At 40.7% G+C, this 18,481-nt stretch overlaps 1 protein-coding gene across 1 annotated transcript in view; it reads right to left on the minus strand.

The window, feature by feature from the left end:
- Window positions 1–18,481, minus strand: part of Nbas (NBAS subunit of NRZ tethering complex) — a 261,552-nt gene that overhangs the window by 93,811 nt on the left and 149,260 nt on the right. The window contains exons 39-40 of the mRNA XM_051181643.1: window positions 13,098–13,174; window positions 12,628–12,765 (exon numbers count right to left, since the gene is read on the minus strand). Of these exons, the coding sequence (XP_051037600.1) occupies window positions 12,628–12,765; window positions 13,098–13,174 (215 nt within the window). The remainder of the gene's footprint in view (window positions 1–12,627; window positions 12,766–13,097; window positions 13,175–18,481) is intronic.

The following is an 18,481-nucleotide window of genomic DNA, read 5'->3' on the forward strand; positions in this document are numbered from 1 at the left end:
CCTCACTATAAGAGGTAGACAGAAAAGGAGAATGTTTTCTTCAGGAAACAGGTAAAGAAAACAAAACTTTACTGACTCACACTTGCAAAAGTCAAAGGCACTTCTATATATACAAGAAAAGTATGTAAAAATCAATGGTTTTGACTATTGACTCTGCTTGGTTTGGGGTTCAAAAGGATATGAGACCTATGGTCTTGGCAGCATCTCAAAAAGCAATAAAATTAGTCAAAAAGAACAAAATAAGGAATCCAACAGATGACAGGGCAGGGAATTAGTGATTTAGTCTGAGAGTCATTAAAGCAAAATAGGCTCACCTATGATTCTACAAATACAAATAATATCACACTGTAATGGCACTAACTCACTCCATCCTGATTTTTAGGAGACATACTACATATTTTAAAATAAGTTAAGGAGGAAAAAAAACCCACACACTCTCTTTGGCTCTCAGAACCCCATTCTTAATGATGGTAAGCTGTCAGCATTTTAAACAGGAAAACCCATTATTCTGAGCTACAGAGGAGATTTGTCAATGTTGAATCTCTTCAACCAAACCTGGCCTGACAGTCTCTCTATTCATCCTATTATGGAACAGTCTGGAGGCATAGATAAAAACCAATTAGAGAAATAGAATTCCAAGAGGTGGACTTAAATAAAAATGAACCTAACTGTATTTCATTTTTTTCTTAGTCCCTCTCTATATTAGGTCATAATCTCAAACAAACGGACCAAAAAAAAAAAAAAAAAAAAAAAAAACAAGAAAGAAAAGAAAAAAGGACACTAAATTCTACCACAGGGTGCCATAGAATCAATTTTTAATTCATGCAAAATACATTGTTTAAAAGAGATACAATGGCCCTGCACTATTCCTTAACTCTTATCTCCACCATCATTTGAGCCTTAGGTTTTCAACTGAAAGTATTCAATGCCAATGATACTTTTGCTGAACATTCCTTGGTTAGTTACACCATGGTCATATAAATTGCTTTGTGGCCACTTAAATTGCTTAAGAAATAATCTCAAATATCTCCAATGTTTAAAAACAAAAAATCAGTGGCCTTCACAATTTACCTAGAATTAAAAACCATTGTTTCTATGATCTTTTAAGAAATGGGGGTGGGGATTGTACCCTTATGTACCAAGAAATGTACTATGAGAATGTGCCCTGCTACTCTAGGGATACAACCTACTAAGAGAGACAAGGAAGCAGGCATGAGTAAACACAATGAGCTTGGGGTGCTACAGGGAGATGGAATATGTCAGCACAATCTTCTTGGAATAGTTACTACTAGCATCAGAAAAGCCCCAAGAAATATGAAGATATATTCCAGCAAAGGTTAGCTATGCATACTCTAGTGTCAAAGACTATAAGTAAGGAATAAATCAATTCTTGCTGCAATTACAGAGTTGTCTGGGAATCAGCTGTATGATGGTTCATACTGTCAACTTTACAGGATCCTGAGATACCTCTAGGCAAGTCTGTGAAGAAGTTTCTAGACTGAGTTCATTAACTAAGGTATGAGGACCTACCCTAAATGTGGACAGCACCATTCCATGGATTAGGAGTCCCAAACTGAATATATGAAGGAAACGAGCCAAGTGCCAACATTCCTCTTTTGCATCCCGACTGTGGCTGCAGTAAGACTACTTGCCCCTCTGTTTTTCCCACAGAAATGGAACCTCCCCACCTTCAAGTGACTCCTGCAAGGTGTTCTGTCACAGTCACAAGAAAATTAACATAAACTATAGACAAATGCTATATCTGGAAACATGCCTCCGCTCTCTCTCACTGTCCCCATGGTTAATGTTTCATCTCCTTTCTACCTGTGGACTGTTTTGCATATAACTCTGAACCATCTGCCATGGATAAAGCTACCTGTGCAGTTATTTTTCGGTGATACTTGTGGGCCACACAGTCCCTCTGCACCTTCCTGCCTGATGTGTACACTCTCAGCAGAGAAAGCGGCATGCTTGTTCTAATGTCGCAGTATCATTTAACATCACCATTACATTCTCTTTGCTCTAATACATTTCATGACAGAAAGCCAACCAAAGGCCATGTGATGAACTAAATTCCAAAATGGAAGCACACAGAAGTAACCATCGTGAATATTACATTATTTATACAGGCTGTAATTTGCATCCTGCAAGAAGTTTCAAGGACACATACAACCTTCATGTTCACATAAGGCAATAGGACTTATTAATCTCCTTTACCTGATAATCAATAAAATTACATGGCATCATAAGCAGGTGTTTAGAAGCTAGCAGCTGGATGACCTCATGACAGTTCATTCTGACTTTCATTGAACTGCCCGTAAACTAGAAGAAATGATACCACAGCTTTCATGGCTGCGAGAAGCCTAAGAGGAAATAAACAAACCAAGCATGGTATGAAGTGTGGGCTCAAAACAAACAAACAAACAAAAAAAGGAATGTAAAATGTTTTTAAAACCTTACAGTAATTGCCCTGGTGCTACATAATTTATGCTTCCCTTCTCTCATTACATCATTGCGTTTGGAGAAGAAAGACCATGAGCATGTCATAGATCCATCTTTTCCAGAACACAACAGAATCTTCTACAAAAATAAGGTGCATGGTAAAATGTTTGAAGTCAGTAGTCCAGTCTGTATGTTTATTCCCCACCTGATAGAGGGATAATTCAGAGCTCATTACCTCCATTTGTTCATGAAGAAAGACTGTCAGTCAACACCCTCTTCAGCATGTTGGAAAGCCCAAATTAGGTATTTTTAAATTTTATTAGTTCTTTGAGAATTTTATACATGTTTCAATCCTCTTTACCTTCCCTTCCCCAAGTCTTTCCAAATCTCACCCCCTTCTATTCCTATTCAACTTTGCATGCTGTCTACACTAATCTGTGCTGCTCAAATAGTCATGAATATATGATCTTCTGCTAGAGCTTTGCTGACTTATCAAGTGCTACACTCTTACAGAAAATGGACCTTTCTTTCCCAGCCGCTAACCACTGCCAATACCTCCTTGCTAGGGATGGAACCTCATGGCCACTCCCTTCTATATAGTGAAACAGGTCTGGTTTGGGCTTCCAGGTCAGGTGCATGCTGCCAGCACCATGGTGAGTTCTATAGTCCTTATAGTTCTTCACTGACTGAGCTCTTACATAGTCCCCACCCTCTCTCCCACTGATCTCCAAGCCTATGGAGGACAGGGTATGGAATACATGATTCTTTGGGGGCTGATCCTTCCACAATCTCAATCTCTGCACTTGGGACAGTTGTTGGTCTCTGTTTTGACCATCATTTATGGCAACCAGAGGCTTCCCTAATAAAGCACTCCTTTTTCTCTACTGTTTTATAAAAACAAGCTACACCCATTGCTAACTTTCAAGGTATTAAAAATTAGGAATTGCCTAGAGGTACACATAAGAAGCTCCCAGGAGGAATCTGAATACTGTCAGTGCAGAACCAGATGCTATAAATCCTAGGAACATGATGGAGGGAGGAACTGATCTCCTCTCAATTGCCCTGGTGCTCAATTTCTACAAGGGGACAGGGAGAGCTTCACCTACCTAAGATTAAACCCTATGAGTACACACAAATTCAATCTCTAAAATAAAATAAATCCTTGCAAATCCCTCCAGGTGTGGAAATGAGCTTCTACATCTCTCCTGCATGCCTCTGCTAAGTTTTCAAAACTGATTTCTTTGTAAAAAAAAAAAAAAAAAAAAAAAAAAAAAAAAAAAACAACATATTTTAAGACCAAAATTACAGCTCATAGAGTCCCACGCTGTTTAAACAACTTAATCTCTTCTCCTTTACCAAGAAACCAGGCCTGTGTGAACAATTTTTATTTCAAAATTTTGTACATCAAATGTATTCACTTTACCTAGGATATGTTAAGAACAGAACTCTAATATTGAAGTGTTCAGGATGGAAGACCAAGATTTCATACACCTTGCTAAGTATCAGCTAATAGAAGAACCTGGAAGACAGGTGTCTTTTAAGACCATTTCTGTATCAAGATGGGCAGAGAACTAAGAATTCTTACAAGGCTGCTAAGCTGGTAGCCAGGGGTGCAAGGGCCTGACTCCCAAGTCAATACCTTTTATATTTGGTATTCAGGAAAGATATACTCTTAGAGCTTTAAAGTCAGTGCATACACACTCCCCACTACACATAAATGAGACCAGTCATGAGTCCTTACTCCAAGGACAGCTGTGTGTATAACCCACTGTGGGAAGCATCTGATCTATTTCCCAGCCAGTATTTCCTTCTCCAACAATAACTGTTTTAGATTCAAGCACTTCATGTGCAGCCTACACAAGAGTGAATAGTAACAGAGCTTACACCTTTGATCCTTGTGATCAAAGCCTTTAATCCCAACTCTAGGGAGATGGAGACAGGAGTGATATGGCTGGGTAGAGAAAGGAACATAAGGCAGGAGGGACAGGAAGTTGGAGCTTTTGCCTCTGAGGATTCAAGACAGGATTGCTATTTCAGCTGGGTAAAGGTAAGATCTACTGGCTTGGCTGCTTTGCTTCTCTGATCTTCAACTTGAATCTTGAACCCCAATATCAGTGTCTGGGTCTTTTTAGTTTTAGTGCTACAGCAAAACAATATTTTCAAACACATACCCAACAACCACAAAGTCAGATGTGAGTGGAAAGCAAGGCATAACACAATCTATCTGAAATCCACTTTTCTAAACACAGATATTTGTGAACTTCTGCTGGACAGGCATGAAATAGAAACAGAATTTATTGAATACCATCTTCCCTACCTGCACATTTCGACCACATGTGGATCATGTATTAAACATTAAAAACAAGATCAAATTAGAACAAATGTTAGAAAAGGCAGTAATTTTCTACTACTCATTTATCAATTGTATAAAACTGAAGAGAACTATTGGTGAGTGAGTCTGCTCCAAATGTCACCTAAAAAGCCTGGTGAATTCCAGGCCCTGATAGCTGGCTCAGGATAACACTGTCCTTCATAACGCATGGGCAGAGTCCTATCAGTCTACCTAAGGCAGTGTCCCCACACACCTAGCCAGAGGCAGTGGAGAAATGTGAAAGGACTGGATCCAGAACCGGCTACGCTGACATGTGAGGGAAAGCCAAGCATCAAAGGGTATTGCATTGTTACATGGAGATAACAGATTGAAACCATTTTGACTTCACTTTTCAGGAGGAGTCATCAGGAGTCTGTCACATTTCATACCAAACTCAGTGTTGTTTGATGCAGAGGAACATGCTGAAGAGAGTCACAGAATGAGTCATTAGGCTGAGGAACACTCCTGTGTTCCATGCATCCAGATCCCCCAACTGCCTCTCCCTTCTACAGTCCAAGCAGGTCAGGCCTTCCATTTGCAAATCTAATACTCCTAGTGTCCAAATGTCTCATTGCACAGTAGTGGACAAGAGTTCTGAAGTCATTCATATGCCAATTAACAGTCACTGAGTACGCATAGACAATGAGATCCTGAGGATACAGGAAGAACTGGGATTTTTGGACCTCAAATACACTGAATTGAGAGGAGAAACATGGGCATCACCTATAATAACCTAAAGGAGTCTTTTACCCTGAGTACACATGCAAGGAATAAAGAGATGGCAGAAAGAGGACCATGTCTGTGGAGGAGGCAGGAAGGGCATTCCCAGAAGGTGCCTTGTCTCAGATTCATTTGTCCATAGTAGGGAGCAGATAGATAAGCAGAAAGGATCATATCCACACAACCACAGATGCACGTGCAGGATCTTAAGTTCTGAGGAATTAACTTCAGAACAGCTAGACTACAATCTCTAAAGAGGCGGTGTCTGGAACTGGGCCTGTGGGATAAGAAAGAGCCAGCACACTGGAGTTTATCTGTCATATACAGGAGATGTGATTTCATATTAAAGACACAGTAGCACAGGAGACCGTCCTGCTGGGAATTTCCATTAGACTTGTATGCCAGAAAGGTCACTAAAATCCAAAAAAAGTGACACTCTTTCTTTCTGCAAAAAAGTCAGAGTGGTAGCATGCCCAAGTAATGAGCAGAGAAAGCCATGACAGGATGTTGCTTTCTATTGGAGTAACCTTGAGCAAGTCACCACAGCCCTTTGAGTCGTTTTCTGCACAGCTGTCCCCTTCACGATGGAGCTGCTCATGGGGCCTAATGGAAGACAGGTGTGAAGGCATTTTAGAGCAGACAAGAGGCTGCATGGTTCACATTATATTTCCACTATGCACTGGCAGCTCCAATGAATAGGTCGCTCAGCTGACTGCTGGTACAACCCTTCCTGACTCCCCCTTAGCCAGCAAGGAAGGGCTGGACACAGACCTTTACCTTGTGATAGAATACCACAGGATGTATGACTGAACAATGACACATCCGTGACTTTGGTATTGCTGTTTCCTTCCCAGAATGCTCTTCCTATAGGTAGCTGCACAGTGATACTAACGGTTTTGTCTTTACTCAAGGATAAGCTTTATTAACTGACACCTTTTCTGACCTTTCTCAGTAGTACACACTACACACACACACACACACACACACACACACACACACACACATATTCATGCACACACAAGCATTCATAGATATATACCTTTCTACTTCCCAATACTTATCTTTAATTTTCTCATGATATTACAGGGAAGTCTGAATGAGAAGTGTATCCCCATAAGCACATGCATTTGAACACTTAGCCCTCTGATGGTGGCACTGTTTGAGGAGGTTATGGAACATTTAGGAGGGACAACTGATGGGAGATGCCATTATGTATATGTGTTTCTCATACTGGTTAATAATAAAGCACTGTTGGCCAATAGGAAAAGAAGATAGGAGGGACTAGGAGACAAGGAGGAAAGAGGAAGTAGGGAGGAGAGCCAAGATGGAGAGTCTGGAGAAAGCAGTATGCCGACCGGCTCCCTGGTAAGAGAAATACATAGATCAACAGAAATGGGTTAATACTTAAGACAGAGCTAGAAACAAGTAACTGGGCCAACAGCATTGTATCAAATACAGAGTCTCTGTGTGTTAATTGGGGCTTGCGCGGCGGGACAAGACCAGGCGACGGGCAGAAAAACCATACTTCTTACAGACAACCTTGTTGGAGAAAGCACTGGGTCCAGCTTTGAGTTTATGGCCTCACTTTATCTCTCATTCTCTCTCTGTTTTGTATTCATGTGGAAGATGTGATCTCTCAGCTCCCTGCTCATGCCTCTTGCTGCCATGCCTCCCCTGCCATTACAGACACTCTCTAGAATCCTAAGCCAAAATAAACTCCTTCATAAGTAGCTTTAGGTTGTAGTGTCTTATTGACACAGCAAAAGATAACTAATACAGACGTGTCTCTCCAGGAAAATGCAATTCCTAAGTGTGGGAAGACTGCCTGGCACAAAGTACTCGCATGTGAGATGGTCATTGAAAAGCTATACTACAGAATTAAGAGTCTTCAGCCATCTTCCCAAGAAATATTTATTATTAGCCCTTCACATTCCAGGGCCTGCTCTAAGCACTGGGAAAGCTAATAAACATAATGTGCCTTGCCTTCAAATACCTCATTATCTAACAAGCATAAAATCTCTAAAACATGAATGTGCACAGCATGAATATGCACACCCAGGTTAAGTGTGTGAGCAATGTCTGCACAAATCTAAAAGACGGAGTGTGCACACCACGAATAGGCACACATGTATGTGAGCAATGCCTGCACAGACTGGGAAGTTGCTGCAGCAAGATGGCAAGCAATGATGAAGGACAGATTAAGAGCCAGCTGGAAAAGTTGCTGCATGCTTAGTAACCCTTCCAGGAACTTTGTGCACACTTATAACTTTGAGCTTTTAGTACAGAGGAAACACAGCAAAGATAATTCTAACCAGAATTTTCCTCTAAAGAATTCTTTAGAAATTATTTTCAATGTGAAACTGGCCAGGGTGTAGCTCTGTTGCAAGGTTTCTGGCTTTCTCAAAATTGTCCCTTGGAGTATATGCTGAATCTGTCTTTTGTTCTCTTGTCTGTAGTAGTCATTACTCTGATCCTCACATCATGTAACTATCTTTTTAAAAAGTTTTATTTTAATACTTTTACAATTTCATACATGTGCTTTGCATATTGACCACTCTTACCTCCTACCAACTGTGTCAACACTATCCCCTCCCCACAAATTTCTCTTACATGTATTGAGTTTTGTTTTGTGACCCAAAGTTAACCAATGTCATATGTATGACAGTGGATTTATAGTTACTGGTTAAAGCATGGAGGAGCACATACACAACTAAAGACAGTGACTCTCTTCCAGAGTCTACTCATAAAACAATCATTCAGAGGTAAAAGGTAAGGGCCACATGATCCTCTCCCCATTTTCTGACTGATTGTTGACAGAGCTAGTCTTGTGTGTACAACAGTGCAGGTAACTACTGCTTGTAAACAGAGTTCTTCATTGGTTTAGACAATAAAAAGCCAGAGTCTGATACACAGGGAAATGCTGAGAGATCAGAGAGAAGGAGCAAGCCACAGCACACCTCACCTCCTAAGTGTCCCAGCACAGAAGATCCTGTTTCTGCCCAGCTACCTCACTTCTTGTCTGTCTGTACAGTCCTCTATGGTTAGCTAGTGGCAAGCTCCACTCTTCAAACCCCAGAAAGGCTTTATTTGTGCTCAAAAGAGATCACCACAACTGCTGATGAGAAGTAATGGCTATAGATGCTGTACCCAGTCTCGAGAATGATGTTTCATAGTCCTTCACACAGTTCCTATGAGCAGCTCATACAGCATACTATCTCTTCTCCCTTTTTAATGACTTATTTTCATTATGTATATATGGATATCTGCATACAGGGATATGCAAATGAGTACAGGGGCCTACAGATGCCAGAAGAAGGCATTGGATTCCCTAGAGCTGGAGTTACAGGTGGTTATTAGCTACCTGATACTGGAGCTGGGAACCAAATCCAGGTCCTCTGCAAAAGCAGTATATGCTCTTAATCCCTAGGCCTCCTTTGTACATCTCTCTTCAACAGATGGGAAGAACAATTGTAGCCCAATGAGGTTGGGCATCTTCCTTGTACAGAGTAAGAGGTGCTGTAGGTACAGTTAGTGATGAATGTGCTGAAGGCTTTTAGATCTTTTGGATTCAAGGAAAATACAGCAATGTAATCATGTGGTAGGATGTAGGATGTTGGTATGTAGATGGTTGGGAAGGTTCATTTTGATTATCATCTTGATTAAATGTGGAAGCTTAAATTTTCAGATTGGTAAACTCTGAGCATATCTGTGTTTCCAGTAGGCATTAACTGAAGGGCCTACCCTGAATGTGGTTGGTACTGTCTCAAAGGTTAGAACTGTAAGTTGAATAAAGAGAGGGAAAGAGGAAATCCTGTAGCATGAGTACTTCTCTACTTCCCTACTACCCAAAGATGACCAGCCTCTTTCCATACACTTCTGCTGCCTTGATAACCTGATTGTCCCATACCCCAAATAATGGAATCAAGAAACCATGGACTAAGATCTAAAACATCAACTCTACATCCCCAAGTTGTTTGTGTCAGGTTATTCACAGCAATTGACACAGAGACAGTACCAGCACAGTGAGGCTGTGGCTGTGACTCAGCTTCCCTATAACTATGAAGCTTCTGGAATGGGCTTGTATAGAACAGTTTCCCCTTTCCCATTCACACTGGGAACAGAAGAATTTACTCTTGTGCAACTGAACAGGGCAAGGGGGTACCCTGCTTTTTTTGTTTTCGTCAGGACCAGCAGCTAAGAGTTGCCTTGAGCCCCAGGAAGACACATGGAGCCTCAAATCATGTTAGAACTATTAAGACAGTGGAGAGAGATTCTTGGTGCTGGACTGGATGTCCTCCACATTATACAGTAAATGTGACCTCTTTGGGGTCAGGGATGGAGAGCTGGGATCTCAGATGTGGTAAGAAATGACTTGAATCCCATAGACTAGGAGAAAAGATGGAATAAAAGGGAGCAGGTGAAACCCATAATATTCTCCCTCCTCTCTCTGCAGCCTCTGTCAAGGGTCCCTACCATCAGCATGTGTAATGCCTCTTTCCAGCAATTGGGTCATCGAATACGAACTCAACCCTTGGAAATTACAAACAGCAAGAGCAGAAGTCTGTCTTCTTTTAAAATTGTTTCTCTTGGGTGACTGTGGTCATGACCAAAAGCTAATGAACACAATGACAGACTGAAGTGGGAGAGAGGACCACCTTTGTAGCACCTGCACTGCATGTCAATCATATCCAGAGAACATAGTCAAACATGCTTTGATCTCAGCTTATTCATGTTTACAACAAGGTACAATGCATTTGGCAAGGTAAAGCTTCACTGTACTTTAACAAATTGGTGTCTTGAAGCAAAGTACTTGTTCCTTTGTGTATAATAAAATACTAATGAAAATAAGCACAAAATAAACTCACCACAAATCCCTACTCAGTTCCTATTTAATTACTACGATAAAACATTTGTGCGGGCTTAAATGAGAATGGCCCCCAGAGATTCATAAGTTTGGATAGTTGGTTGCCAATTGGTGGAACTATTTGGGAGGGAGTAGGAGGGCCATGTGGGTGGAGGTGTGGCCATGAGGGTGGGCCTTGAGCTTTCTAAAGACTCACACCATTCTCAGTGTCTTTGACTTGCAGTTTGAAATGTGAGCTCTCAGCTGTCCCTGCCTCCATTCCTTCACTCTGCCATCAGCATTACAGTCCTCTGGAACCAGAAGCCCAATTAAATGCTTTCTTTTGTGAGTTGCCTTGGCCATGGAGTTTACACATCAATGCAATACCTCACTAAAGAAACTTGGCATATAATTTCAAAGGATCCGCCTCACCTCAGAAGGGGAAGCATGCCAGCTAGAACTGCTAAGTGCATGGAGGTGATGAGTTGTAGTGTGGTTTGTTCCCATCTTGAAAGATCAGAAAATATGGAACTTGGACCAAAAGCCTTGACCAGCCTTGAATGCTACGTGGTCAGTTACAAAGATTCCATAGCCTTCAGAACCAGTGTCACTGGCTGCAAGCCAAATTTCAAACTTGTGGGGTTTTGTCCCATGAAGACCATTATACTCTTTACATATAACTACCTCATTCTCCCAGTCTATACCATGACCCATTGATACGCAATTATTTTAATTTGTTTATAGTGTTGAACACTGAACCCAGGACTTGAACAAGCTTTACCATTGCTATCCTGGATGACATTTCTTGATTCATATAAAAGTATCTGAGACTTTAAAACAAAACAAAATTACTAGAGTAATTTTATGTTTGATTTGCCGTTAAAGCTGTAAAAAAAAAAAAATAGCAGTGACAATTAAGAAAAAAAGAAGTACCCATATAAATGCTTAGTGGGCATAAGAACACAGTGCTTGCTTACCCGGACACTAAGGTATTAAAACTGACCTGGGAACAATGGTCACCCAACAGTGGCCAAGTGCTAGGAAGATAGCCCTGTGCTATAATAAGCTGGTACACCCACTCTCATTTTAAATGAAAACTGAAAGATGAGAGCAAATGTTGTCACAAGTAGAGTGTTTGTCACATGCTTTCAGGTCTAATTTGTTTAGAATGGTTATGACAGCTAAACTTTTGACACACCTGTGAAATTATTTCTTCAGCATCTGCCTTGGCCAAAGGAGGTGAAATCTTGCTTCAGTAGAATATGGACATTAGATCTGTGCACAGTGCAAAAGTCTGATCTATTTACTTTAGGCATTGAAGTTTCCTTTTAAAAATCCAAATCAAATAATAGACTACTTCCCAATGCTGATCATTACATGTGCCTCACAGAAGTAAACTTGGGAGATTTCCCAGTAGTGAATGCCACACTTTTTGGTCTACAACATGAGGGTAGCTAATGCTGTCACTCAGAACTTAGCAATAAAGGAACATCTGAAGATAGTGACAAATGTAGATCCATAAATTTCTGCCTTCTGATCTTGGGATCACAAAGAAAGGAGCAGTATCATTCATGGAATCACACCATTACCTGTGACAGTGACCACCAGCTAACATCCACAGAATCCAGAATCACTGGGAATATAGGCCTCTGCACATCTCTAAGGGGGATTACCTTGACTGTGTCACCTGAGATGAGAAGATCCATCCCTACAGATGGAACCATTTCCCCAGGCTGTGATCCTAAACTTGCAAACAGAGGGAACTAAACAGCATGTACACAGAGACTACAAATGGGATATGAGCAGCTGTTTCAGATTCCTGCTGCCTCGATACTTCTATCATGATGGTGTACACCTTGATCTGTGAACTAAAGATAAACCCTCTATCCTGTAAGCAATGTTTGTCAGTGATTTATCCCAAGAATGGGAAATGAAACAGGAAAAGACCTCTACTATGTGAATTTAGAAAGCCAGCCTCCTTTGGAAATGGGAAGCAAAAAACAAAAATTCTGCCTTTTGTTGTCCCCTAAGAGCTTAGTAAATCATCTCTGAAAAGAAAATGAGAGAATCAGGGTTCCCCATTGGTATTAGATAACCACCTTGTCACACTACCTGGGAAGCAGGTATGCCTCCCAAAAAAGGCCAGGGATGTCTGTGGGAAGCCAAGGAAGACAAGGAAAAAGGCTTATTTTGACTATTCAGAATAGCTGTAATTCAACTCACTAGTAGAGTAGAAAACATAAGGACTCACCCTGTAAAGAGGGTGGCAACTGTCCCTGAAACATGGAGCCAACCGGGCATAGATCTGTAGGCTGTAGTAGTATGCTGCCAGCTGGAGAGACAATGCCGAGTGAGCCTGCTTCTCAAAACACTTGTTAGCATCTAACACCTAGGAAGAAGCAACAAAGAATCAACTCAGAAATCATCACACAATGATTACCCTGGGATTATGATACAAACTTCCTATCACATCAACTTGCACCCCTCATAATATGCAGTATGAAAGTTCAGAAATAAAGTAGACATTACTATATAAAAATATATTGAAATGTGAACTGAACATTAAAGTTAGCAGTATACAGTTTGGTCTCTGGATACTCTCTGGGCCCTGGTACCAAGGTTTTGTCAGAAGAGGACACATGCAATATATACTTTCACTAACACTGACTCTCAGGACAGGCTTCCGTTTACCTGAGTTCTTAGTTGGCATGGTAAGCTTACCTGTGGTAAGGCAAGGAGATAAGCCAAAGCCAATGTCATGTCATTTGCCAACGCATCACTTGCTAGTTGCAAAAGAACTAAAGGTAGAGGGGATAAAAACAATTGTTACTTGGGATGGAACTTGCTATTGTTATTTTTGTAAAGATCCATGCTGTGAAACTCCTACTAAGTATGCATGTTTGACACATGGACCTGACCTGCTCTCTCTGCCTTGGTCAGAGAAACTGACATCAGTGGACAGATGCACAACCGGTTACAGTGTGGAGAATGGGAGATGAGTGCTCAGCCCAAAATGAAACACCTATAACCACCCTCACCCCTACCTGCGAGGTGCAGGGACCACATAGGAAGAGGAGGCAGAAAGGAGATGGGAGGAGCTCTGTGAAACACTGCCTTCTGCTGCAGAGGGAGAATCACTCTTGTTTGAGAATGCAGCCACCAGAGAACACTAAATGGATTTAGTGGAATACAAAGAAGGGGGGGGCATGGAACTGGAAGTGGGGGCCTATGTGTAAAACTGGAGAAGAAAATGGTGAAAAATAAGGTTATTATATATATGTATGATATCTTTTGAGAATAGAAGAAAATAGCACTTAGTCAGAAATGTCATGCTTAGCCTTGTATAGCTTTAATGGACAAACAGTTTAAGAAGCTTTAACTGCTCACGAAAATGTACTTGGTACTGACTTAACATCAAACTATGTTAAATAGATTAACTACGTTAATCTTTCTGTAACTGGGAAATTCTGCAGTGTGTGTTACTAACCCTGGAGGTAATCCTATCAGAGCAGTTCTTGCAAAGTTCAAGCATAAACACATCCATGATGGCTCTTCAGAACTCAGCGGTTTCAAAGAGTAGGGACTTGCTGCAAAATCATTTGTATCAAGAATAGCTAACTAGAAATGATTACATGACTATCCTAAGACCAGAACAATAGGACAGCTTCATAAAGGGCTACAGAGATGCCTCACTAGTTAAGAACACTGGCTGCTCTTCCCTAGAACCCAGGCTCAATTCCCACAACCTACATGGTACTCACAATTACCCATAACGCCAGTCCCTGGGGATCCAAGGCCATCCTCTGGCCTTTGTGAGCACTAGACATAGACAGTACACAGACATACATGCAATCATGCAAAACACCCACACACATAAAATAAAATTTAGGGCTGAAGAGATGGCTCAGCTGTTAAAGGCTAGACTCAAAACCAAAATAAAAGAAAATTAAAAAATAAAAAAAGTAGCTTCATAATTTAGGAAAAATGCCTGTATTATGAACAAAATCTCCATCGTTTTGTTCTAAGAAAAACCATCCTGTTCAGTGTCCACAAAAAGAAAACAAGTCATTTGCTTTATTCATGTGCTGAAATTATCTAACCATTAATAGGTTTTTTGCAAAAATTATTACAAACAACAAACTTCCACTGCCATAACTTTAAGAGAACAGTGCATTGCCAGGTGGTGGTGGCACACGCCTTTAATCCCAGCACTTGGGAGGCAGGCAAATGAATTTGTGTGAGTTCAAGGTAAACCTAGTCTACAGTGTGACTTCCAGGACAGCCAGGACTGTTTCACAGAGAAACCCTATCTCAAAAACCTGAGAGAGGGAGGGGGGGGGAGAGGGAGAGGGAGAGGGAGAGGGAGGGAGACAGAGGGAGGAGAGAAGAGAGACAAAGAGGAGAGAGAGAGAGAGAGAGAGAGAGAGAGAGAGAGAGAGAGAGAACAGTACATTGCCAATCAATTCTTATTTGTGACCTTAGTCAAACTCCTTGCAATCATGTATACTCTGTGTGTGTGTGTGTGTGTGTGTGTGTGTGTGCACCAAATATATGAACACATATATGAACAAATGTACAGCTGAATAGCATTCCATCAGTAAAATCAAAAAATATACAGAAAAATGGACTTAGAATGTATAACATTAAGCAAGGTCACATAATCTTAGAAAAAAAAATCTGCATGCTGTCCTTCACTTGTGAAATCTAGACAATAAAATATGTACATATGTGAACAAATGTATATGTGGGTACTGTATCATAGAAAGAAAAAGACCAAGACAGCCTAATATTAGGGGATGGAGATGGACAGAATACGGACAATGAATATGAGTTATAAAGAAAGATATACAGCTACTTTTAGCTAACACTAACTTATAATTTTCACTTCTTGAAGTGGGCAAGTGCATACAAATATTCTAAAGTGAAAGTACAAAACATGAAGGTTTCATGTACAAGAGCTGCCGTAACTGAATAGAGGCTCACTGGATTGGCTGTGTGTGCACACATGTGTGTTTGCTTGAAAATACTTAAGGATTTAAAAAAAAATACTAAAATGAAAGAGAATACTATATGAATAAATCAAAGTGAATGGAATTTGATTCTGGAAATACATTGCAGGACTCCAACAAGAATCTTGCCTTACTTGGACAAATGTTTAAGTTATTAGTATAATCTGAGCTTAGCTGATGATGGAAAGAATGAGGAACAACCTGCAAGTGCCAAAGGTTGCCCTAGAATTCAAATTTTCCTGTGGTGACTCAAAGAGAAAATAGCTGTACTTTCTCTGCTCTGCTTCTTTTCAAAGTGCTCCATTTTAGTAAAGAAAAGATGTATCCCCAATGTGTTCTCCAAGCCTTAGGAACCAAATCAACTACAATCCAGCCTCCAAAGAAATCATAAAATTCTAAGGACAGTTTTAATCAAAAGATATTCCTTTCAAAACCCACTTCCAAACTCATCTCCTCACTCTGCATTTAGAGAAACCTTCTCTAAGCAGATATTCTCTAAAATACGCAGCAAAATCCTTGTCATTCGGGAATGAATGGGTTAGTATGAGAGAGTCTCTAGACAATTTTCAAGTACAATGTAAAGCCTAAATCACATTTTTACCAACAATTATAGGAGCAAGACAGAAGCCCAAGATGATGACTGTGTTCCTGAAGACTTCAAGCTTAATGATGAACTATAGCACAGGCTCTTCTCTGGAAACCTTATTTTAAAGGAATTCCAGTGTTTCACATACTGAGTATTCGTCCCTATTAATTTTATTTCTTGAAGGTTTTTCAAATGCCACCTTTAATTGAAACCTGACCTTGTTTATTTCCACTTCTACTCCAGTATTCTTCAGATTATCTTACTCCTTTACCTGAACCACTCATCTCTTCCCAGGGATCCCTCAGGAGTGTCTACCTCACATGTTGTGGCTTTGATCCAACTAGCACAGGACCCTGCTTCCCAGAGCTGTGGCTGGAGCCAAGCTCAGTCCCACCTGGGAAATTAAGTCCCATTATTGACAATCTTCTCATCACATCTTTATTGGAACAGCAACTCAACTTTTCCTTGATTTACTGTGCATCTCACGGTTTCTAAAAACCAAAGCATCATCATGGGATTAAAGTATGCTTCCACAGGGGATGTTCCCGGGCATATGCTTACAATGTGGAAGATACTCCAAAGCAAACAAACAAGGCAACAGAAGAGGAATGATGGCAGTTACAATAAACAGCCTCCAGTAGACAGTCCCAAAGGGAAAGTCTTCATCTGCATCAGAAATTCCAGAAAGTTTATCCTAAAAAGAGCTATACTTTGACCCAGCTACCAGTCCCAACTGTTACTAATATCTCTGAACTTAGTAATATACATACATAGTTTATATAAAAAAAACCCAGTAGAATAGGAAATAGACAATTTTCATGCACTATAAGTACTGACAAAAATCTCACTCATTATACTTGCAGTGAAAGCCATCAATGTGGACACAAATGCTTGCTCCAATACAACAACACCCACACAGATGCACAGCTATGCCCATTACATTCTCTGTTTTCTGTCTTTACAATGCTTTGACATTATGGAGTCCTTGTTAATCCTAGAGGAGCTGTCCTCCCATAGCTAGCTGATGCTGGACATGGTGAACAGTCTGTGAGCCTAGATTTGACAAGCAAAATTAACCTAGAGTCCAAACTCTGCACCAATTTCTCTGACTTGGTTGTTTTATACTGTCTGACAATTATTTCTCTTAAATCATTCCTGGGCCTGGTACTAGACAACTAAAGTCTAAATCCACAAGCCTTGGGATATCCACTCTACCCAAAGGTAACTTTGTCCATGCCCCCTCCCCTCTTATGACATCAGTAAAGACCTTTATTCATGCTTCCCCTGACCATCCAGCCACTGCTGCCCACCAGATGCTTTTACACTCGTTTTAGGGATCTATATTGACCACTTCCCTTGATGACAATTATTTTCATACCTATGTGTCTGCAAACCTAAGGAAACCTGAAATCCCAGGTGTAGTTTACAATAATAAGGAGGGTAAAATCTAGGAGAATATATATATATATATATATATATAGTAAAATTCAGACAAATGAAAGAGGAGGAAAGGTGCCATCTCCAGTATTAAACAGCCTCACAAAAATGACTAGGTACTCCTGATTTGAGTTTCAGCACAGAGACTGTTCTAGGAGGCTCTGTTGTATAGGGCAGCTTTACCAGCACATTCTGTGAGCAGCCAGTAGCCAGTCATTAATGAATGTACTGCAAAGCATTTCAAAGTCTCCTACAGGGGATAAGCAGACAGTAATAGCCTTGTGTCCTCTCAATTCAGGCTTAGATGTCAAACAAGTTAGAAACAGCCCTAGTGGTTTTCAGGGCATCCTGGATTTGGGGTCTGAACATTTTGGCCTCTTGAGTGAAGAGCAAGTGAAGCAAGTCAGGAACAATACAGAGCAGGCAGAGCTCTCAGAAGTCAGCTTTTCTATCTGTGACTGGCTAGAAATGCTGAATAAAAGAGGCAATTCCTTCCACTTTATATAAATGATAATTCTCAATGAGTTAGTAATTACATTTAAGAAAGGAGACCAATTTCACTGACAAGGAACTGGACATTCAGACAGCCACCACTGTTGGCCCAAGGCTGTATTTGCTGTTGCCTACCACTCCATGCAGCACTCAACAATAGTCACATCAGCCACCCCATATCTTCTCTGTGGAAGATGGCAGTGGTTTCCATTCATCTGCAAAGGAAACTTCAGAGTCCTAGTATGTCCGTCCTTTCCTATGTGCCTGCTGCCAACACACAAGCCATGGGTGTCTGGAGGAAAATATTCTTCCTTGGCAATTAGCATTTCTAACACATAACAGTGTTCCCTCCTTTTCACTGCTCATCTTAAATGCGTGGTCCAGTGCATGGTATTCACTGCCTTCATGTCCATTCCTTGAGTCCTGCATCCCTGTGCTCCAACTGATGTGAAACCACAAGCTTTGAAACCCAGTTTTCTTCCTTTTCCTTTACTTTTTTCATCTCTTCTTCTCTCACTATGGCACTGTACACAGCAGATGATTCTGTCTATGGGCTTCAACAGCATGAATTTTCCTACAAC

Source organism: Phodopus roborovskii, unplaced genomic scaffold (assembly GCF_943737965.1).
Source record: "Phodopus roborovskii unplaced genomic scaffold, PHOROB, whole genome shotgun sequence".
In the NCBI taxonomy this organism is placed as follows: Eukaryota; Metazoa; Chordata; class Mammalia; order Rodentia; family Cricetidae; genus Phodopus; species Phodopus roborovskii.